We start from the raw sequence: 25,356 nt of genomic DNA, 5'->3' as shown, positions 1-25,356 counted from the left end.
GAAACAGTAAATTCTGGAGCAGCCTTTCAACGCCTCTCTCTGTCTCTCGCTAGCAAAGTTGACCCACACAACAAAAAGTAAAGCTATTTTTCAGCTACGAGCCCGACACGAACCGGACGTATTAGCCAGAGGTCCCCCTACTACGGTTCGGAGCCGCGGACCTTCAGTAATAGTAATAAATCACACAGCAATGGTACATTCATGTAGCTGTAAAAAGCATGATAATATATTAAGTAATCCAAAGTATTCCGAATACGTTACTCTCATTGAGTAACGTAACGGAATACGTTACAGAATACATTTTGGGGTCATGTATTCTGTAATCTGTAGTGGAATACATTCATTCATACAAAAGTAACCTTCCCAACACTGGTGACCAGAGGTTTCAGCCGATCTCTCGGCCTGTTATTATGTTAAAATCTGTCGCAGAAGAGATGCTAAAGTCCTTCAAATCACTATCATCCCCGACCATGCTGCAAAAAAGGTGTTTTCATTTGTAAGCTTCTTACTTTGACTCCTAAGGAAATACATATATATCTTGTCTTTTGACTTGCACTACTAATAAGAGAATTCAAAGTATCACCACCTCTGCATTGATTTTGAAGTGCCGAGTTTAAGATTTGTTTGGAGAGGTCTGTTTATAATGCAGTATCAATTTAAAAGAAAACGAAAATGATGAAAAATATCACCACAACTTAATCTTCAAAGGCCCCTTTAAAGTGCAGGGTCTTGACTATTAAAACTCCTTTTCTTTTGTAGTTTAGAGACTTTAAAGCCTACATTTTTATGCTAGCATTCAGTTTGTAATAGCAGGTGTCAGGATCGACAAATAGCAGATCATCTCAATTTCAAACAAAACTTTCATCATAAAATTGGTTTTTGAACATGTTTTTTTGCCGTGACATGCCTGTAGCTTTTATTAAACAGAACCAAGATGAGTAATGAATTTGTACAGATCTAGAATCAGATCACAGCAGTCGGCCCGAGTGCCTATGTAACAAGAACAAATAATCAACCACGAAATATGAAAATGACTTGGAGGCAGATATGGAGATTGCTTGCTCATGCATTTTTGTTTTTTCTTTTCGGATTGCAGATCTTGGATGAGACACGAAAGTTACTTTTTATCTGTCCTTTTGCCTCCCAGAGTTTTCAGTGCAAATCCTCGTTTACCAAGGCGCCAACCAACTAAGTTGCCTGTGGTCTCTGATGTCATTAACAGTGAACAGAAAGGCTGAATTGCATTTAGCAGCTGCTGGCTACAAAATGGAATAAAGTGTGCAAATTCACTTCAGCAAGCAAACATTTTGTCCAGTCATCACTTTCTCTGCCTCCACTTCACCTTTATTGTTGTCACCTGTTTTCCACACTGATACAAAAACAAGACTGCACTACATTAAATATTGAATATCGTAATTGGGTCTTAAAGCCTCAGCTAAATCTCTAGTTCTGATTTTGCACCTGCTCACATAACGTGCAGAGACTAAATGGGTGGATTTCATACATATCACACACTGTTACTGGCTGCAGACAATGGGCAGACACATCCAATAAAAGCTGTATTGTATTGTACTTTGCACACACTCAGACGCACACACACACACACACCCGTTGCTCCGGTTTCAACACCTGACGCAATCCCAGGAAACAGACACGGTAGTGTTTTCCCAGTTAGCACTACTCATAACAGCAACAGTCATTTAACTGTCTCAAGGCACGATTGCATTTTCTTGCGATATACTGATTAATGATGCATCGTGTCATTTCACATCTCATAAGAACAGCAGAGAGAAATTCTCATTATTACATGGCATGTTGATCTATGGCTCAAAGTACAATACTTTCATTACTTGGTTGTGCTTTTTTTTTTCTCTGAATGAGAATTTGCACAAATGCTGAATGCCAACAACTGCATGCGTACTTGTAGCGATGCATTAAAAGGAGATGTTTTAATGTTCAGAAAGACATAAAACACAAGTTACATGCAATGAGGCACAAATCTGGAGAGAAGAAAAGACAGCATTTAGCAGTCTTGTATTTCATTTTTTATTTTTTTTTAAAGGCCAAAGCGTCTAAAAAACATGCCGCTATTTTTATCTAAATTGTGAAACCACTTGAAAAGACTCTTTGCCCTTTTCAGGTGTCTTTCTTCTTTCTTGTGAATGGTCACTGACCACAGTTTGTTTTCTAAGAGCTGCACAACTGTTGCTAAAAAGATGTACTTTCAGTGCACCACTGCCAGACGTGTTATTTAAAGGTATGTTGCTGTGAAAGGGCTTACTAATTAATGTCTTGTTTAGCTTTGTTTGTAGACTATTAGCATAATTAGATCTGTAATTATGGTGGAACGTTAGACAGCTCAAGGTACTTTTGTTGACTTGGGAGGCTGTCTAGGTATATTTCAAAATGCACTCTTCTTAGAAACACAGGTTTCTTAACTGTATCTCACAGCTGACCAGTTCTAAAGGCGCTTGACTCTATTCTTTCTTTTTTGCATTCCTGTGCATGTATACACGTTGCTGTTTATGTGCTTGCCAACCATCTTAATGAGTGATTCAGCTTTTCACTACACCAATGAGATTAATGGAATGAATAAAACATGGCATTTCTGTCTGTCTTTCCTTTGCTTAAAGTCATCTTGATGCACTATGGCTGAACATATTCACCTTTCTGCACTCCTTGCTGGCTGAGGAAATGTTAGGAATAGTAAATAAACCTAAAAAAATTGAATATGTGCAGTATGGGGAGTGAATATTCAAAAAACAACAACAACAACAACAACAACAGCAAAACCCCGCCCCGATAAGTGCTTACTTACACTATATGGACTCCATTATATGAACTGCTGATTGACTGTAGAGTTCCAGACTTCTCCTGGCATTAACATCAGCACACAAACTATGCACCACACACTTCTCATAGCATGGGCTTCCATGCCTGAGCAGCTTCTCTAGGTGTTGTGTGTAGCTGGGCCATACACTGTATGTCAGCCTGTAATTTAAATGATATACTTTTTTTGTACTTTTTACCTGGTGGATATAAGTGGATAAAATACAATCGGGTTTTAACTTACAGTGTTTCTATTTAATGTTGAATCAATTTTCACTCTGTTCTGTTCTAATTTCCTTGAATTTGGTTACAAGAACAATAAATGGACTCCCATCACATCACTTAGCCACACAGATACATTTGTTTCACCTTGCTGCACTTTTCTTTTTGGGTTTTGTTTTCACAGACATCACAGTCAGTTGAATGTGGTGTACCTCACCCTGCTGCACACATCAGGATTCAAGTGAGCTTACGAGAATCAGTCACATTACAGAGGCTGTTACCAGAGTAACCTCAGGGCAAGACAAGACTTTAAAAGCTCTAAGAAACTTTTGGGTTTTAGTAGTATAGTTTGATGCATACTAGCCTGACACCAATCAAATGTGATTTGTAAATATTCTTTTAGCAAACAAAATGAAAGGGAAATCAGCAAAAGAAATTGGGAAATAGGAAATAGGTGCAATGATTTATTGAAACATGTTCAAACATGCATGCAATTCTAACAAGCTTGAAAGTTGAGATTTGGTATGACTACGTTTATTTGTTAACACAGCTTGAACTCAGTAAGTCAGCTTTCTTGTCATTTCTTTAGTCTTCAGAAATAATTCGCCAGGATTCCTGAAGGACATTCAAAGTCCTAAGGACATTCTCCAGGTGTTGGCTCCTTTTTGTTCCGTTCCGTCAAGATAATCCCACATTGCTTTAATAATGTTGATGTCCAGACTCTAGGGAGGCCAATCCATGACTGGCAATGTTCAATTGTGTGTTTTTCTGTGTACGTGTCCATGACTGGCAGTGTGTTTAAGATCAAGATGATATTGCATGGTGGATCAAAACCTGATGGTACTAGGTACTTGGCTTCTTGACAGCCACCCTTTGACTGAAACCATTCCTGATGAAGCTTCAGTAAACAGCAGATGGATCTGAGGGCCAGATGCATCTCTCAGGTCCTGTGCCAGATTGTTACTGGATCTTTCAGATACTCTTGATCGCTGTAGATACTTTTTGCAACAGGCTGTGCCTAAGTATACGATTTAAACTGGTTCGTCATTCATTGCCTGATGTGTAGACACAACGCTGGTTCATCTTTTAAGTTTGGGATTCTTTTTGTCCTCATAGAACATTGTTAAGTGGTTCAGGAAACAAAAAACATATATTCCTCTAACAATGGTAAAATACAAGGACTGGACTAAACAAACAGCTAATGTCCAAAGAAAAGTGTTGAAAGGCAGACAGAAAGCCTGGAGAAACATTGTTCACTTCAAAATTACAAGAACGTCTGACTCTTTAGAAGCAAAATATAAAGAAATGAGGGGTGACTCAGGACTATTGCACAGGACTGTAGCTCTGGCTGTGAGATTCAAAAACTGGGCTTGTGGCCAGAATTTGAGATGCTAATGAGAAAAGCTCTCTTCTCTTTCAGTGACTACTGAGCTGTGAATGTGTGTATTTATGAATGTTGAGCAGGTTGTTGGCCAAAAGGTGAATGCTTTTGTGGATAAATAAAGGTTATGTGATTTGTGCAGCTGCTTTTCTAATGAAATGTCAAATTAAGGGCAGTAATACACATAACAGCATATCTGCCAGCTCTGAGCAACAAGTTGTTTTTTTTTTTCCTTTTTTCCCCATACTTTTTAGGAAATAACTCAGTGGGTTTTTACCCCCAGTTTCAGTCTGACACCTCAGGCAGGTAGTTGTCCACATGTGCATTTTCTTCAAGCCGGACGGATCATCATCGTATATACACACAAAATCAATATTGCCGAAAGCACCCTCCTCCACCCAGCAGTGTACAGGTCATGGAATAAATACCCACAGGTTTGAATAGTTGCCTCAGCATGAGGGAGAGTGTCCAAACAGGTAACAGAAAACAGGGTGCTGCAGAAACACCCCCCCCCCCCCCCCCCCCCCCCCCCCCAAAAAAAATGTATTGTGTTAGCCCTCTTTGCAGGATCAAAAAAGAACAGATTTTCGTTACAGTTGAAAGATAGAGACTTGTACTTTCTGCGTACTTTGTTCTCTGTCTTTTTCCTCTCTCCACACATATGCACACATTACAGTGCTCCTGTTTACTATCAAAGTTCAACTCTTAGGCCAGCATTGTGATCAGCTGTATGGCTGGACCACAGTGGCCCGGAGAAAATGCTAACTAATTTCCTGCTGGGGTTCTTACCCATCACCACAGGCACCAACAAACACACGAATAAGGACATGCATACAAAGCACCCTACAGCCTTCCATAACTGTGGATTGGATTTTATTCAGGGGACCCCATTAATTCCTTATGGATGCTCATATTGATTCTGGGTGCCTCTGGTCTTGTTAATTCAGCTCAGCCCAGATGGGTTTTGATTCGGTTTGTGTTGCCTGAAGGTGACTGCTGCTTTTAAAGAAAAAAAGAAAAGGAAAAAAAGAGTGAACATAGCCAAGATAGATGCAGTAGATTTAGTAACCAAACGGAGGGGTAGGACAGAAAGAGAGAATATGAGAGAATGTGGTCGAAGCGAGAGATAAGGATAGAGAAACAAGAACAAAGAATATATCACATAAAGTCAGATATCGTGTGAGAAAGGAAGATAATGAACGTAGGATGTTATGTGGTTCCACTCTTTGAACTTTTTGATGAAAACAGAGAAAATGTATGTTACACTCAATTACTGATTTTCATCTTAATGCATCAAGGAGGTTTTCACTCTCTTCTTTTTTCATTAGCTCATTATGCTAATGAGTCATTACATAAAATCCGCTCAAAGAAAATGCAGTTGGGAGACCATTTGCATGCTTTTGAGCATTGGCACATATTTATGTCAGGGCAGGGATTGTATGCATGCATGTATTTTGTACATGCATGCAAGCATAAAGACCAGATGTAAGTATTCAAATATTCATCAGCAGCTTATGAACCTAAACATTAATCTGCAGTAACTAATAAGGCTGCAGCAGTAAGATAAGCTCAGAAAGCAGAGCTAAATGGTAGTATACACTGAAGACTAATAACTGTATGTGAAGCCAAAAGTAGAGACTTATAAGTAAATTAAACATGTCAAGGCTCAACACATGGTTGTGTGACTAGTCGGAAAGAGGATAAAGTCTATTTTGTCCCCACCAGACACTTTCTTGCCTTTCCTGTATACACAGAAATGCCATTATCAGTGGTTCAGAAGATGTAAAGAAGGAACATGTTGTTCTTTCTTTGCTACCAGGGCGAGAATGGACTGAGAGGAGTTATTTGTCATTGTCATGCTGAGTGCCCCGTTGCCTGTCTACTGGTCAACCTGTCTTGCACAAAGATTTCATCTCTCATTTGGTCTCTCTTCATTCCTTTAAAGTTTCTCTTCATCTAAACTCTCTTTTTCGTTTTATTTCTTACCTGTTGTCTTTCTTTCATCTCTTTCTTCAGTCCTTCTGGAGCCAACCGCTGCCCACTTTCCTCTACGTGCTTTGGTGCCATTATTGTAGATCTTGTTTCACCTGCATTATACATTTCTATTTTTCTGTCACCACTTGACTATTGGCTTTTTTATGGTGTACATGGAATATAATAGGACATAAATGGGCTATACAGAAGACAAAGCACAAACAGAAGCAAAAGCTGTGACAAATGGTGATGGCCTGGCACTGTGAAGACGACAGTAGGCACACGACTGGCTATACAGGTCAGGTGCCAGGCTTCCCTATTAGAACAGACTCAAGGCGAGACTGCAGAATGATTATCATAAAGTCATTTAAGGCCATGAATAAGTTTCACATTTACCCAAAGCATCAAATGCCATTCACCACACAACCGTAGCATCTCGTACCTGAAGCATATGATTCCTTTTTTCAGTTCATGTGGGGTGATGGATGATACATGGCCTAAAGAAATCTACTTCTGTATGCTGTAACTTTATATCATTGCACACAAGTTTTTCCCTATAGCTCCCCGCTGATCTGTTATGAGAGGTAGACGCAGGTGGAATGTATGTTGCTATGGATTTCCATACCTTGATTGTTACCTAAAACGAGTCCCCTGGGAGTTAATGTGCTTTATCTTACTTCTAATATTCCTTCTCTCCCTTTTAAGCACATCTTTTCTTCTTCTTGTTCAGGTTTAGAAAAAGTTGGCCGTGACTCCAGTTATGAACAAGAGGGAAAGGTTCAGTTTGTGATGGATGCAGTGTATGCCATGGCCCACGCTCTGCACCGCATGCACCGGGAGCTCTGCTACGGATACCCAGGCCTCTGTCCACGGATGGCCAACAATATCGATGGTAAAGAGCTACTCAACCACATCCGCGCTGTCAACTTCAATGGTAAGTTTTCCACTTGGTTTAAATGTATAGGATCCAATATAATGCTGGGTTTTGTTTTTTTTCAACGATTGTAACCTTTTTCAGGTGCATATGCTTTTAAAAGCATTCTTATCCTAGTAAAAAAAAAATTACATGCTGACCATTCAAACAAAATGCCTTAGATTATGCTAACCTCCAGTAATACTTACTGCAATTTATATGTGTGTGTGTGTGTGTGTGTGTGTGTGTGTGTGTGTATATATATATATATATATATATATATATATATATATATATATATATATATTGCACAAATATGACAAGTACCCTTCGGATATTCAGATACACATTTAAATCACACCACACTATCTTCTTCCCTGTGTTTTAAAGCTTGCATGTATAAATCATTTAAATTAATATCAGATATGAGTGTATTGACAATGAAATTAGAATATATAAAGAGAGATATAGGAGATTATGAACTCAGATCACCAACTTGCAAACATTTCAGCCTCTTTAAAATCATGAATGATACTCACTTTTATCTTAAGACTTATCCTTTAACATCTGCCTTGTGAAGAACTCAAATTAAATATAAATTAATTCAGAAATGTAAATATATTTATATAAATATAAATACAAATTTAATTTGCATTGTTATTCTTGATAGAGGTAAGCATTTGGGACAGAGAAAAAATACATCTCTGAGCAAAGTAAAATCAATCAGCTCTTTTATTACTTCCTTTTTCTTCTAGAGTTTCTGAATTGAATCTAAAAACAGGCTCTCTTTAGTGGAACATGAACTCCTGTCTCCTGGTCAAAGTGCTTGTGGATTTATGTACATTCGTCCGATCTGTTCCACGGCACAGATTTCTTGAGAGTTAAAATCCTTGTTCCTGTCGTTTTAATGCTTACATGGCTCATATTAGATGTTATTGATGTCACTGTTTCGTGGAATGACCTTTTCCTTTTCTAACTCTTGGGTGGGGGGGTACCTTTTAAGTCAGTAAAAGGTTTAAACCACTTATGTCAAAATACATATTTCCATATTTTCCAAACATTTTCTGTTTAATTGTCTCCAGTTCCTCCGTGTGTATTGTCTCACTTCCATGCAAATCTTGCCACAGCAATGCTGCACACAAGTGGTTGCTTATCCATAGCTGCCCTAATGTGACATTAGGCTAAAGCCCTGAGGGCTGTATTATGAAGTGGGATTAATTGATTAGTGAGGTATGTTGAACTTAAAGCCAGAGTTTTCAGTGTCACACCAGTGGCTCACTTTGGGCTGTCTTTGTGCCTTGCTGGATCACCATGGTAACTTATGCTGAACACACAACCTGTTTGGGAGCAGGTTATTTTCAGGGCTTCAGTTTAAAATCATTTGGAACCTCTATGCTATCACAAATTCTTACAAAAACCACTGAATGGTTCTCAAGAACGCATACATTCAGCTGGTGTGGCAGAAAATTTATAAATGTTACAAGCACAGATTAGACAACTGACCAGTTATAGTTGTAGGCTGTTTATTAATGACAATATAAAATCATTCCAATTAATTTCACTTTGATCTAGTGAAAAGCTAACACAATTTCCACATTTCGTTCATGATGCTGTCAGAACTGAACAGACCCGTCATGTGGTGGTTAAAGCGGTAAAGATTAGGACCCAAAATGCAGACTTGCAGGTGGAACTACAATCAGCACAGTTTTATTGCTGGATTATGAAATTAAAAATAAATAATAAATAAATAAAAACAAACTGGAAGGAACTAGAAAACTAAACTAACAGCAACCTGGGGAACACAGCTGGACACAATCTAACAGATGAGACGGGACAAAACTAAATATAATGCATACAGGACAGGAGACTGTCAAAGTAAAACAGGAAGTACAAGAAATACACACATTGAGATGCAGACTGACTATATACAGGAAACAGAGGGAGGAGAGAGTGAGGGCAAAAGAGCAAGGGATGAGAGGAGACATGACTGAGAGAACAGGCAACTAAACTTGGAGACTGATGGGCAAACAAACATGAAGACAAGACTTACTTAACTGGGAGACACTGAGGTAAGGAAACAGAGAAGAGACAAAGACATGAACGGGACCAATTGGCAACCAAGACACCCCAAATTAGAATTATACGGAGAAACACACGGATGAGGGAGAACGCGACACAGAACTGAGGGAGACGCGCACATAAATACACAGAGGGTTAACGAGGGAAGTGGGAGCACACGGGGAACACAGCTGACACAGATAATCGTAACGAGACAGGGCAGGAGTGAACACAACATGACGCATACTGACGAGAGACTGTCAAAGTAAAACAGGAAGTACACAGAGGTTCAGACAGGAGGAGAGAGAGAGAGAGAGCACAGACAAAACGGGCTGGGGAAAACATTGAATGAAACCCAAGGAGGGGAGACGAGGGCTCACAGATACACAGAGGGGCACACAGGGCATAAAAGTCACAAGGGGAAGTCAAGGAACAACTTAACAGAACATCCTAGAAACCAGAATAAAACACAAAACACACGAAAACTAAGAATACTGGGCCAACATGGCCCAGGATCATGACAGCATCATGATTTTATTTGTTATATAAGTTTTTTTGTTTTTTTTTTTAAATAACCTGTTCCTTTGACAATATCTCTGATTGGAGTAGGCAATGCTCAATTGACCCATTTTGTGTGGAAGAAAGAGAGTTAAATGATGCATGAAACGTCCACTTTTATGCTTATTTCCAGAAGCAGGAGACCTGAATTAGCAAAGCTTCTGCTGCAGTTTTAGACTTTGTCAAGCCAGAAAATGCAAAGAAGGCCTGGCTATCCTGAGTTTACGTTGTAGAAATACCCTTCTGATGTGTGGCACCGGTGTAACCCTTAAATTTTAGTTAAAATGAACTTAGTCTAGGGCTGTAGCCCAGTGTAACACTAAGCTTATCAGCAAATTTGTAAACTTTCTGATAGACCACATCATTTACATCAGGTATCTACGAGATTCGTTTACCATGTAAGGTAGATTATTGTATTATTGATACGTTATAGCTAGTCAACATCAGGTTTTGAATAGTGTGTTAATCCTTTTGTGTAAACATTTGGACAGTATCACATTTTTAATAAATTGTAGACACATTACAGTATTTTTTACCCAACTTGACTCAACAAATTCATATTTTAACAATGCTAAACGAAACGTCTAATTTGTCCTTATCAAAGAACATGTCACATTACCTCTCACACCTAACATTAGATTCAGTTTGTGTTTTCTCAAAACATGTAATCTTTTTACATTTTGCTTTTTTGCGAATAGCCTTGTATCACTTTGTACTGCTCAGTAATTTCCCCTCTCTCTTTCTCTTTGCATGACTTCCTCAAGTGTTGACAAATTTTAAGTGGATAAAAAAAACCCAAAAACACATTTGCTCATTTCAAAGTAGCATCAGACACCTCATTTGAATATTCTACTATTAATCTCCATTCCTCTCCCTGATGCGCCTGTACCTGCTTCTCTGTCAGCCTTTTCATTTCCTGTGTTCCTTCGTCCAGCATTGTGTGGAATACATAATGTCTGTGAAAGCAAGAGGCAGAGTGAGACTGGTTGCATTGTGAGGTTTACAAGAATGCTTTTCTGATTTAGAGGAACGATTAAAATTGCTTGAATATGTCTGTATAGGAATGTGCCCAAAATATGTATCAGTGTTTGATGCTTCCTGCTCTGTCGGTGTCTGCCCTTGCTAAAAGTGTCAGAAATAAATTCACAGGCAGGCAATGATTGCTGTTTCATACAGCAGCGGCAGATTTGCGCTCAAGTGAGTTTCTCAGTTATTGTTGGCCTGGAGGGTAGAGAAATCCTCCCATAACTACAAGGTCGCAAACTTTATCCCCAGATGAATCACCGAATCCTTCTCGCTTAGTAAAAGTTGGCCCAGACAGAATGAGCTGTAAGTGATCCTGACCAGACATTGAGACGGAATAAAAATTTTTTAGATAAGATGGAGCTGAAATGATATGGGAATACAAGCTTGTATTAGAGCTATTAAATTCTTTCATTAGCCTCTGACACTTTGTAGATGGCACTACAGAAAGTTATGGGTAACAGTGGCAATTACAATAAATTATAATGCAATTAATTTACAGCTGTGTTATCCTTTTAAGGTCACATGCTGCATCCATAAAAGTGAGAACGCTACAAATGTATAATTTACTGATGAAATAGGGGAATACTTAAACTAAAAACAGACTTTAAATAACTAATAATTTACTCCAGACACACCTCTACCCTCCAGTATTTTGAAAAGGAAGAAAAAAAAAGAAAATTTGAAGGAGTAATATAGAAAGAGTGCACTTGAATGCTTGAATTGAGGCATGACATGATTACAGAAAATAAAAAAATTAATAGGTGGAATCAATCAATTTGCCAGTGTCTGGGTTATGCGAAGATGGGAATTAAACACCTACACGCTTACCAGCCACATCATTTGATTCATCTGTTTAACTGTCTGGTTAGTGCAAATATCTAAGCAGCCAATCAAATGGCAGCAACTGAATGCATTTCGGCATGTAGACACAGTTAAGATGACCTGCTGATGTTGAAAAACAGCATTAAAATGGTGAAGAACGGTGATTTAAGGGACTTTGAATGTAGCTTGGTTGTCTGAGTATTGGAGAATAGGTATGCAACAATAACTCAAATAACCACTAGTTACAGTTAAGGTATGCAGAAGAGCATCTCTGAACACACAACACATCGAACCTTGAAGCAGATGTGCTACAGCAACAGAAGACCACACTGTGTCCTGCTCTTCCAACTAAATCAGGAAACTGAGTCCAGATTTCACATGGGCTCATCAAGACTGAAAAATGTTGACTGATCTGGTGAGTCTCGACTTTCTGCTGTGACGTATGAATGATAGGGTCAGAATTTTGTGTAAACAAGATGAAAGCAGGGTTCTATCCTGGCTTATCAGAGCCACTGATACCATCCTTGGTATCAGTGGTTCAGGCTGCTAGTGGTGGTGTAATGGACCGCCATCCCCGGAAAAAAGAAAGTTGATCACTTTTTCTGTCAGTCTGTTTTCCCACTGTAAGTACTTGAGTTTGATTTTTAAAAAACTAATGAGTTTCATTTGCTGGGTGGTTGTTTGTAGTAAGTGGATCTGCTGGGGTTGTTCACATCTGGTCAGATGCCTTGAAGAAATGAAGCTTCTTCTGGCTACTTTTTTGTGTGTGTGTATTTTTATGAGTGTGTCTGGATACATTTGTGTTTTCCGATTAAAAACAGTTTCATTATTAGTGTGGTTAGGGTCACCATTACACTGATAACCCTTAAGGAGAAATGTGGGAAAAACTGAAGGCCTGCGTGTGTCTTGCCTGTGTTAATTGCACATCATGGGCATGGAGGAGAATAAGCTAGAGGTGATGATGGAGCATGGATTTTCTTTCTTGTTGCTCCTTATGGATCCATATCCATTTGCCTTTTGAGCAGCTACATGACAAAATGAGAGAGAGAATGGGCTGCTTTCTGACCAACTGAAAACCAGTTTGGTTGTTGCTGTTGCTGTAGAACCACAGAATCAATGTAGAAAACCAGTGCACTTCAACTTCAGCAAAAAGCCAACCGTTTAGCAACCTCTTCATTCAATTTGAGTATAGCCTTAACAGAATTTCAGCAGATGTCCATGTTAACACTAAAAATCAAGTTTTTTTTAATGGCCAGAGGACAAACTCTTTTTTTCTCTCATTTGTTCTCATGGGTTCTGTACACATCCACTCATGAAGGTGATGATTCCATTCGCATCAGAGTGGCATGGGCTTTTTTTTAAGGCTTTAATCTAGCTAAAAAGGTGATGAAGAGGACTCTTGTCCTGTTGGATCTACACAGGTATATCTTGAATTCATATCTTTCATACCTTGTGACCTTTCAATGGGTATATGCTATGTTATCAATTTGAAACAAAAACACAGCCATGAAAGCTGAGATGAAAATGAAAGAAGTAAATGGACTGGTACTTACGTAGTGTTTTTCGACTGATTTGAGCACTCAATTCACTTTCTTAATGCAAGTCCCAGTGACCCATTCCTTAAAGTGTTTTTGTTTAATACCAAAGCACTTTTAACTTAATGCTGATAGAATCCCACCCCAATGGATGCATCAGGGCGAACTTGTCGTGTAGTATCTTGCCTAGGATACTTTGACATGCAAGCTAGAGGAACCAAGATCAAGACAGACCTGCTGATTAGTTGATTCCCCGCTCTACCTCCTAAGTCACAGCCATATATACACCTCATTCTATTAAGAATCTCAACTTAAAAAGTTTGTTTTTTTATTTTGAAAGGTAATTCATTCCAAAGTTTTATAGGACAGTATTTAAAGTTTTTTTCGCCGTGTTTCGGCCTTTGCAATAGCATATGACAAATCACGTCTACCTGATGTGATTTGTCATATGTAATCTGTCTGCCTCACACATGATTGATTATGGCAGCTGGAGTGCCATGTTAACTGAATAATTTGTTATACATGGTTAAACATGGTTGCCTAGTCTAAGCAGTATCTTATACTATCATCACTTGGCATTGTGGCAGAAACAAAAAGCCACAATGTTTTCTTTTATACATTCTTGCAGAGATGACGTATGGTTTATGGTGGCAATTGAATAAAATTATAATAATAATAATAATGGATTGCATTTATATAGCGCTTTTCGGAACCCCTCAAAGCGCTTTACAATACTACTATTCATTCACTCTCACATTCATTATGTTACTGCATTTGTATTTTGAGAAGAGGTCACCTCAGGATGCAGGAATACAGTAAACAGCAGTATGCTTATTGCTCATCTTTTTTCACCTAGAAAAAAGCCCATAACACTATCCACACAAGTCAAAGTCATCCACTTTCTTACTTTCTCAGTTTCTCATGCCAACAGGATTTCTGAACACCTCAAATTTTTAACATGATATTGCCCAGATGTAGCTCCAAGCCACTTTAACACAGCAAGACTGATTTTTCATGTAGTGATTTGCACATTTGCCTTATAAAGGAAAGAGCCTTGGTTCACTCCCAGGAAGAGGCACAAATCCCTTTGGGGTTGTGTCAGGAAGGCCATGGTGTAACAAATCAAACGCGTGGCACTGTCGTGAACCCTTTTTAACAAGGCTGCAGCCAGAAGTATTACTGAGTTTGATTACATACTATTATATAAAAACAGTGTTTGCTTGACCTTGCCGGAAAATCATTTGCTACTATTTTGCACTATTTGCATTGCAGAGAAAAGCTCATGCAGATAAACAGAGGTAAATGCACACATACAGTACTGTGCAAAAGTTTTAGGCAGGTCAGAAAATGCTGTAAACAAAGAATGCTTTAAAAAATGGAAGTGTTTATCATTTATTTTCATCATCAATTAACAAAATGCAGTGAATGAACAAAAGTGAAATCTAAATCAAATCAATATTTGGTCTGACCACCCTTTGCCTTCAAAACAGCATCAATTCTTCTAGGCACACTTGCACACAGTTTTTGAAGGAACTCGGCTGGTAGATTATTCCAAACATCTTGGAGAACTAACCACAGATCTTCTGTGGATGCAGGCTACCTCACATCCTTCTGTCTCATCATTTAATCTCAGACACACTCGATGATTTTGAGAACAGGGCTCTGTGTGGGGCCATACCATCACTTCCAGTAATTTGTATTTTTCTGAAGATAGTTCACAGTGACTTTGGCTGTATGTTTGGGGTCATTGTCCTGCTGCAGAATACACTTGGGGCCAAAAAACAATCATTTATATTTCTGAAAGCATTCTTTGTTTACAGCATCCCCCCTCCCACCCACACCCACACCTGCCTAAAACTTTTGCACAGTACTGTATATCACAGATTTTATGCATAATGAAAACTAAGGCAACTTGTACAGTTTTGATCCAAGGCACAAAAATAAAATATTAAACTGAAATAAATTTAGGAACGTCAGGAAAACAAAATGAGTTGGTTTGTTTGATTGTTTCACTTCATGTTGAGAACTTAACTCAGACCAGGTCAAAGTATTAACAGATCCAGATATACATACATTTACTTGCTTTTACTTCTACTGGCTTTGTTACTTGTAAGTACTCCCCCAGAAAAGCATTTCAGATGACGTCCTTTCTAATGCTTCTTTCTCCATCACACTCTCTTTTGTCCCTTCTTTGCTCTTCTGTTTCATTCTTTCCTTTTTAGCATACTTTCATTTGTTTGTGCTTCACTGTTATTGTCCTCTTTTCACCAACTCTATTTTTCTTTCTTTTCCCCCAGCTTTCTGTTTGACTCTCTGTTACTCTTCTGTACTCTGCACTCCTACCACTCGTACACCCTAAAGCCATTAAGTCATCAACTCATGGCACTATAGGCTTTATAAAGTCTTTGTTTGTTCCTAGGATTTGTTATCCACAAATTGTAAGGAAAATGTATTAAGTTTCATCAAAACAAATGTTTATTTTGAAACAAGTACACAATTATATATGTAGTCTGACTCGCTCTGTGTCAAGCATACTGCTTTGTTTGTTTGCTAAGCTGGGAGCAATATACCATGTTTAACCATCAGTATGATTATTATTGCTTCTCTTTCCTTCAGCTCACATTTTACATTTCATCGGCAGATTTTCAGTGAAACTTTACTTATTTCAAAGCACCCACGTTTATGTTCAAACACAGAATTTGATTTGGGAATAAAATGTTATTCTGTTCATGACCATATGTGCTCTCTTTCAGACTGAGTGGTTTAAGGCTAAATGCAATTTGGATATGGCTCACAAACAATATGGGGTGGGTGAGAAAAAGGGATAAGAATTGTGATTCTTACTGAATACATACAAATGAAACACTGCGCTACCAATATATATATCGTTATGTGTATATATATATTCTTATTCTATCTATTTTGTGTCAAAGACCGGTCCAATATAATATTTTTCAAATTACATTTCTTGATAATCTTTAATTTTTCCGATCGTCATCAAACCAGTTTGCTTAACTGTTACTTGTACGGACAATAGCATGACAAAGAGCCAAAATCAAGTGTTTCCTCCTGTAAATCAAGAATTGTTTTCAATAAAAAACTAATTCTCAACACCAAGAACTGAATTAAATTGAACTGAACTGTGAGATTTACAATTATTCCCACCTCTAGTAGGGAAAAGAAGGGCCTATTTTTGTCCTTTACACAAGTTTATATGTGGATGTGTTTTTCATGCAAGGTAACTCTCATTGTGATCTTCACTATGTGTGGTTATATTCCATGCAGAGAGACAAGATGGACTTTCACAACTGAACTGGCTTGCACTAATTAGAGGGGCTTGACTTTCATATGAAGAACTCTATACCTGGCTGAACAGCCTTGAGGAGAAAGAGAGAAGGATAAAAAAGGGAAGGTTTTGGTTAATGACATTACAAAAGGAACTGGCTTGGGGGATGAAGGCCACCTGTTATGAGAGAAAGAGTACTTGTATTATTCTGGAGAACTAGCTTCCCTATACATGATGAACTTGAACAGTCGCAAATGATCTTGGAATAAGAAAGAGGGAGCAAAGGAGTCAGAAGAGCTTATCCCAGTAGAAAGTCTATTAGGGCTATATGACCTTGAAGGGATATAGGAGAAAGAAGATATGGAAAACAGACAAGAGTAGAGGTTGAAGAGAAAGTGAATCAGAGAGATGAATGGGGTAAAAAAAGATGGAGAGCTTGCTGAAAAGCAGAAAAGGCAAAGAGAGTGCAAAAGACAATGAGAAAAGGGCAGTGCTTTAGGGCGGATAAGACAGATAAAAGAAAGATGAACTTTGCTTGGTCAATAACAGCTTTGGGTAGAAGAAAACAGCGAAATAAGAGTCATCTTCAGTCTATCCATGGGGCAAGGAAGAAAAATGGATGGAAATCCAGGGCATAGTAAAAGTAAAAAAAATACCCCAAAAACAAACTTTTTTTTTCTTTTTACTTTAGGGGCTGCGTAAAATGACCTTCAAGATGAGCTGACAGTGATATATCAAATTTATGTTCAGCTCGTAGACTTGGATAGAAAAGAAACTGTAAAAGACAAAGAGAAGCATGAATTTAAAGTTAAACTGAATATGACATTAGAAATGACAAGAGAACAAAAAGAGAAACATGGAACATGCTAAACATATAATGGCAAATATGCCAAATTTTCTTTGGTTAGGGCAACCATAAGAAGGGAAGAATGCATAGGGAACTGTCCTGGTTTATTATTCAAACTTCAAGTAAGTGGAAGGGGAGAATAATAAGAAAAAGGTAATGCCCTTTCAATCCCCATAAAATCAGTGATATATTTAACAACAACCTTTTTATCCGCATCTACCTGATGTTGATTCTTTATTGTCAGTTTAATACCTCAACAGCTGTTTTTCAGGTATTCTTAAACCCTTTCCCCATCTTTTAGGTCTGTTTATTCCTAAATTTTTAATGGAGACAAAATCTTTTGGATGTAGTACAATATTGAGTGAGAACACTATAACCAGCAGCTGTGAACGGCTGCAATATAATCCCAGGAGGAAACTGTCCATAGCAAATTTAAAGTGCTTGTTTTTTTCCACTGACAAGCTCAGATTTGTATTGACTGTTTTTAAGTTTATCACCCTTTGCTTTTACATGTATTGATGTCAAGTTGGCCAAGTTCTAAGTTTAGAATTGTGTTGTCCTCCCTCTATCGCCAATGTTGGAAAAGCATTCTTCAGAATTATGGGTTTTAGTACAGAATTTATTTTCCTAATTCCTTGGCTCTAGTTATCCTGGTCAAAACAGTCACTCAAATATAAGAGTCTGGCAAAGTGTATGTGTGGACCGGAGGGCTTCCATTATTTGTAGCTCAGCTAGACACAGTTTCAGCCTAAAAATACTCTCTGAAAGGTTTTAATAATCATATTGCCACAATTAAGAAATGGTCACCTGTAAACCAATAAAATCTTTTTATTTATTTCTTAACATATTTGTACTCCATCTCTGCAATATTTCTATGTTCCTACCCCAAATAGCTCTCTCCAACTCCAAAACGCTGATAAAACTTTTAAGACTTCTCACTAAGTGAGACGTCTCTTAGATGTGAGATGCGTCTTTATAGCTAGAATGACAATCTGATCCTTTCAGAATCCTCTCAGTGGCAAAAACATTGCTTCTAGTTGCTTTGTTATTTCTGCAATCACAATCATTTCGACAGTACATAGATCAACCGGTAAATTGGTAGCTTCACTTTCATGGTCACCACAATAGACCAGTTGAGTGTCCACATCACTGCTGATGCCATACCAATCTGTCTATCCCCCATTCCATTCTCCTCTCAACCATGAACAAAACCCTGAGATTCTTAAAGTCCTCCATAATGAGTTTAGCACAACTCTCAGTCTCAAGCTAGGACTCCTTCCTCACCACAGAGGTGACTTTGCAAGTCCCAAAAGCCAGTTTCAGTAGCTGGAAATTGGAACACCAAGGCCTCCATCCTTCATGTCATCCACATTCTCCAGACCCCTACATCCTCTGGCATCCTGGGCAATGGTTCCAGTATGGATCAGTGGATCAGTTTGAGGCTGGTTGCGCCCACTGGGCTAAGAATACTCCCAGTCAGCATTACCCACTGTTACTATTACTATTATTCCCATTGAGGTCTCTTGAATTGCACCTGGTTAAATTGTTCTGGTATCTTGAGTTAGTAAATACTCTTTATAGCAGGAGTGTAAAGATCCTTTTAGTTAAAAGGCTACAGAAATGTAACTTCATGCAATTAATTATGCACAATGTAACATAGGTAATCATTTATGAAATTATGTAATCTGTGAACACACCACCACCTTTAGATGTTTAGATTTTTTTACAAGACTTATAGTCTTATTAAATTATCTTATTTCTCTAAAGAACGTAACTCAACAGCTACAGTAGCTCTGTCTAAATTTGGAAAGTCAAGCGCACCAACAAAGCTGTTGAGTCATGGGATGTACTTAGTGCTTCACTCTATATAGACTCCTCAGGTCCAAACATAATCTCATACTTACTACCTGCTGTCCACTTACAAGCAGCAGGTAGTAAGTAGAAGATTATTTGCACATTTTCCAAGTGTTTACAGGTAGTGTCATGGTAGCTCCATAGTGTAATGGTTTACACATTCCCTTAGCAAGGGTAAACTCCCTAGTTTATCCCCAATTGGGATTTGTTTCAGGAAGGGCATCCCATGGAAAAATCTGTCAACTTTACTGGAGTTACCTACTGTGGTGACCTCTTGCGATTGAAGAAGCAGCTGGAAGTACCTATTGTACAGGTAGTGTCACCTTGCCTGCTGTAGAAGAGCTCTCTTACTGTGCTTATTTATTGTTTGGTGAAGCCATATGCAGTATATAGTTGGCCGTTGAATAATGTCAGTGTAAACTGTGAGAGACAAATGGGCAAAACAGCCATCGTATAAAGTAGACCTTGTTCAGCTACTGTGTATCTATAGGCTGTGCATATAAAAGCATTTTCTATCCTCTTGCTATTGTTTTCAATATTATACATTACCCCTTTCTCTTGCAATGAGCTAAGTTCTGAAAGAGGATCATTAGCTGAATATAATTTTAGATAAGAGGAATGAGTAAGAATAGGTAGAAACTAAGTAGGTATAAAAGCAATCATACAGAGAGCCCAAATCAGTGCAGCAAAGAGGCAAATATACACTCACATGGGCACAAAAACAAACCACTATTGGAAATACATTTAATTCAGAAAAATAAGAGGCAAGGATAATAGAGTAATAATTTTTGTTAATTAATTAATTTGTTAATTATTACTACTATTATGCAGGTCTGTTGGACAGGACGATGCAAACCCATCTAATCAGTTTTATTACTCCCATACCCATTTGGCCTGTGGGTGCTCTCCTCTACCTTGGAAGGCTTAGTAGGTTGGTTATCATCCATTGCAATCAGTGATAAAGGGTGAGCAGCACAGATTATACTTCTAGCAGTCATGTGAAGAAGAACACTTACATTGTCTGCTGATAAATGCTAGCAAATGTAGCTTTGTAATATGTGCTTTACATCATAAAAAGGGCATATTTTTATGACATTTATTGATTGAATTGAATTGATATACCTTTATTAGTCCCACAAGGGGAAATTTCATAAGGCTGCCGACCTATTGCACGCAATGGCGGCGCCATCTTACCCTCCGACCATACATACATTACACAAAACATCACATGGAGAAGACAGGTCAGAGAGGTATAACAATGGAAAATGCACCACATGAGGAAAGATAAGGAGAAAAAAATAACTCCCCCCAGACTGAGCTCCAACAGGGAGATCAGTTTGAGAACAGAAAAAAACACCTCTGCACATAGCACATGAAAAAACTCTTAATACACCAAAGAAACACATGACAAGCCACAAGGGTGGGTAAAGGGTGAGAGACAGCCGAATTAGACAGTACATCCGGGCCTGCGTGCGCTGGTCTCCTTGATCCACCGTCAGCATCGGAAGGGGGGGATGAGTGTGTGCATATCAGTGTATATGTATGTTTGTGCGTGTCCAGAGTTCAGCTGAGACAGTGTCCTTCGCCCTGCTAGGCTAAGTAAACGGTCTTCCAGCCAACCCAGGTGGCCTTGCATGGAATAGGAAGGAACAGACTAAACACAGTCGTTATCAGGGTGTTGTTGTTCAGCTCCAGCCTTGAGACCGCAGCTGGTGCCAAATGGGTATCCGCATGAAGTGATGGTGGTTTTTACTTTAGTGCGAACAGCTCATATGAATTTCAAAGCAGTTCTACAGTCCAACACTGGTCTCTCAATCTCCCATTGGAGAGCCATGAGCTTCGCCATACTTGCGTTCTGTGATGTTGTCATTTCTTTTGCTCAAGGAGCCGATTCTGAGAACTCACGGCAGTGTGCCTCCCCGAGATGTCATCCAATTTGCGCCCAGAGATGTTATTCCGAGCTAGCCCTTCCGAGATGTATCCAGTCTGCAGTCAAAGATCTTATTCTGAGTATTCACAGCAGCCGTAGCCTTTCCAAGATCTTATCCGTGCTGCACTCAATGAGCCCATTTTGAGAAACTCACGCCTCTCCCATCATTCCAATCCCAGCGGGCAGCTCTGTGGGGGTTTGAACAGCCGGTTCCGCTTTCTTAATTCTTTGATAAGTCAGGGCCAAGCCAGCTCCGATCTGCCAGAACCCTGTTAACATGGTTCCGAATAGGTAGATATCTTCAGCACCAGTGTTGGTCAAGTTACTTGAAAAAAGTAATCAGTAATTACCGATTACTCCCCTGAAAAAGTAATCCCGTTACTTTACTGATTACTTATTTTCAGAAGTAATTAATTACTTAGTTACTTAGTTACTTTTTAAAAACACGATTTACAACCTGAATAGGTGATAAAGCGATAGATCTTTCAGCCCAATTCTACTTTTTCTGCATGATCCATCATACAAAATGTAATCAAATGGAAAAGTCTCTTTTTAAAACTTGTTTTATTAGTTTTAACTTTATGCATCAAGGAAAAATTTAATTATATGCAACATTTTCTGACTGGAAGAAATTTGTTTAACATTTAAACCTATTTTCTGCACATTCCAGCACATAAAATATTTTTGTGTGTGTTTACACTCACTCTTTCAAATAGATGCAAGTAAAACACAGCAGAAAATAAATAACATCAAAGACTAGTGGTCCTGTTGCTCTATTTTCACCTGTAAAGCAGGAGTAGGGTAGGCGGAGGGGTGCTCTGGTGCAGGTGTGCCGCAGCGGTCAGTGGAAGAATCCGCGAGTTTCTCTGTGAGTTTCCCATTACGCCGTAGCGCACTCGGTGCTTGCTTGGAAGTTTAGGGGGTTTTTTTCGCTTTAAAAAGAAGTCTTCTTCCCACGCACAATGGACGCTAATGTTTTTGTCACTTTTTATGGAATCAAACTCAAAGTAAGGTCCGTACTTCCACGCTTTAAACGCTGCACGCTCATACTCTCTCCCGCACTCAATATATGATGCACTGTTGATCTGCACACAGCTGTTGTCACGAACGTCGCACTCGCTTACGTCACTGTCATGAGACATTCTCGCAAAAAAGATCACGGTTTTAGTAACTCAGTAATGCAGCGTTCCTACGGGAAAGTAACGGTAATCTAATTACCGTTTTTGCAATAGTAATCCCTTACTTTACTCGTTACCTGAAAAAAGCAATCAGATTACAGTAACGCGTCTCTGTTCAGCACTCAGGCTCACCCAAGCCCAAACTTCTCGTTGAGAAAGGGGTGTCAATTGCATTTAGGGACCAGTTGATCCAATCCATAATTCCTCTTTTAGGTTTTAGAGAACAGACTGTGAGAGAATGTTCCAGGGAAAAGTAATACAAAAATACAAGACTAGACAAGGACATAAGAGGCTAAGTAGGGAAGCTAAGGGAGAGGAAGAGGAGGAGAGGAGAAAAGTGCGACCGCCTTCGTCAAGAGCAAGAGCAGAAAAAGTTGTTTGTCTCTAAACCTAATTTAGCAAAACTCATGACTCTATGATTCCTGTGCCAGTGTTGAGAGTGGTATGGCCTGTCCTAGCCTCCATATATAAATTTCTTATATTTATACCTTGGTTGGGCATGGCCAAAAAACTGTCCTTAAATATTATGATAAAAACCTCTTAGCTGGCAGAGGAGCCCAGGTATTGGTGAACTTTGCTGTAATCGTCTGAACACTTTTATGCAACTTTTCTAGTCTTTGGGAGCTCTCTAGGCTTCTTCAGACATTTTGACTGATCCCCAACACCACTGGCTGAAGCCAAGACGTGAACCATAACGTTTCTGAAGAATATAACTTTATGGACCATGGTGAGATATGGTTGGGTTTTGGCTAATAGCTGGTTGGAGAGCAACTTGTTGGTAGAAAAACGCTGTTCTATGCTTATAAACTGTGTTACCATTGATATATTTCATAGTTACAAGAAAAGAAATGGGAACAGTTTTTTCAACAGGCTATTAGCAACAAAATGCCTAAAGATACAATGTAAAATGTGTTATTTTCTAGGTTGCCTGTTATGTGTAGACAAAATAAAGGTTCATCCCATTAAGTTAGATGTCTTTTTATATTTGGACAGTGCATGGGGCAATGCTAAGTGACTTTTGCAATGCTATACGTGTGTATGTTTGTGAGATTTTTGCCTTTTGAAATGCAAGTTAGTGTACAGGGTTAAACTGAAAAAAGGTTTTATATATTATAAAATTGTTTGACTGTAAAAAAGTCAAGCAGAGAGTTGAAACTGTAAGCAGTGTAGCTATAAGTAACACTTGAGCTCTCTCCTTGACTGTTTTCCTCTTTCTTCTGCCAAGTTTGTTAATGTAACTCCTTGTTTCTTGTTTTGTTTATTTCTCCTCTCTCCCGCTTTTATTCCCTGCAAATTGCATTTCTATCCCCGGCTCAGGCTGTTTTGTCTCTTTTGATCAGCTTAATATGGCCGGCTCCCACGGTTTTTATCGCTTTTCTTACTCTTCTCTCTTCCATTTTCTCAAAGGCTGCAGTGAATGCAGATGATGACACAAATATTGGCTCAGTAAATTAGTTTTTTGTAATTACGGGAGACTGCCGTACAAAAATATATGTATATATTTTCTTGTGCCCTGCATGTGTGCATCATTCGACATAAGTCATGAAAAACATGTCATTTCAGTAGAAAAGATTCTTACTGTATTTTATTTTAGCCAAAGTGTTTCATTGTTATTCACACGGAGAATCGTTTAGATCTGGATCCTCTTCAAACATGTTCCATTATCAGCTCTGTTTCCCTCAGACAAACTATCTCATGGTTGTTTTGCTTTTGCACAGACAAGGCGAGGTGATAACAGAGATGCTGAGAGGAGAGATGACTCCACGGGAAGGGATGGGTATAGCGTGCTTTGGAAATGCACAGAGGAAGGGGGAGGGGAGATAGTTGCTGTTGGATCAAACAGATTTAGAGGTAAAGAGTGACCAGATGGGATGAAATGATTGGCCACGAGGAAAGTTGTACAGCATGTGGCTGCAAAAATGTCCGATTATGTGACAGAAAATTGGGAAAGGACAGAAAAAGAGTAGAAAAAAGCCATGAGAACTACTGTTTAACCAGCTGCTCTTTTACAGTCGCCTTCCCTGCGAAAATGTGAAAATGACAGTTTTTTTTCTTCCATAACTTCAGGTTTCATCATTATTTTTCTTCTGTCATTTCTTATTCTCTTTTTGTGTTTCTTTCCCTGTCTGTCTGTGTCATTTTCCCCTATTAGTGCTATCGATGCATAGCACACAGATGGGAGCCTGTTGGCAAAGAACACACACACAGACCTATGTTTTATTAATGCATGCTGCAGTGTAGCTTTTGCATCTTCCCTTCATATAAATTTAGTCTCTGGTATGAAGACTTGCTATTCTTCCTTGGTTCTTATTAAGTGTACCAGGCAAGACTTGAGGCTTTTTTACCAGCTCTTCTATTCTTTAATTTTTCTGCCATCTTTAAGTTTAAGTAAAAAACATTTTGTATACTTTCTGTGTCCTTTTGCTGCACCACTTCCATCTGCCTCACCTACCGTTCTTTGCTCTTAAGTGGACTGATATCTCTCTGCAGCTGACTGTGAAGTAGACAGTATCGAGTACTTGTCAGCATGCCGGATCCCTCATGTTTTACCTTGTTCTTCCTCTATCATTAATTTTACTCTATCGTTTCTCCTTTGTATCTTTTTCTGTTTTTCTCTGACTGTTAACCCTTTAAGACCTACCATAGAACCAAGTCCGCCAGAGCTTACTTTATATTTTTACATGCTGTAGAGCCATTTTTGGGAGCATTTCAAGTTGCTATACATCAATACAACTGTTATAGCCCATATTTTAATAATATGTATACATTAAGTCCATAGTAACTACATTAATTGCAAAAAAGTGCAATAAACTACAAAAAAATTGAAAATCGTTTTTGTTTTTTTTATATATATTTCTACTTGGAGAAATTTAAGAGGCTTATCCCTCAAAACTTTAAATACAGAAAAGTTGCAAAAAATAGTTCACAACAACAGTACATTTA

At 38.6% G+C, this 25,356-nt stretch overlaps 1 protein-coding gene across 6 annotated transcripts in view; it reads left to right on the top strand.

The window, feature by feature from the left end:
- grm8a (glutamate receptor, metabotropic 8a) overlaps positions 1-25,356 on the top strand; it is a 315,894-nt gene that overhangs the window by 250,294 nt on the left and 40,244 nt on the right. For all 6 annotated transcript variants that reach the window (XM_004560918.5, XM_004560917.4, XM_014409627.3 and 3 more), the window contains one exon: positions 7,137-7,340. In XM_004560918.5, coding sequence (XP_004560975.2) covers positions 7,137-7,340 — 204 coding nt within the window. The remainder of the gene's footprint in view (positions 1-7,136; positions 7,341-25,356) is intronic.

The sequence above is a fragment of the Maylandia zebra genome, linkage group LG17 (genome assembly GCF_041146795.1).
Source record: "Maylandia zebra isolate NMK-2024a linkage group LG17, Mzebra_GT3a, whole genome shotgun sequence".
NCBI lineage: Eukaryota > Metazoa > Chordata > Actinopteri > Cichliformes > Cichlidae > Maylandia > Maylandia zebra.
The sequence above is the reverse complement of the archived record's forward strand: the minus strand, read 5'-3'. Positions and strand labels throughout refer to the sequence as shown.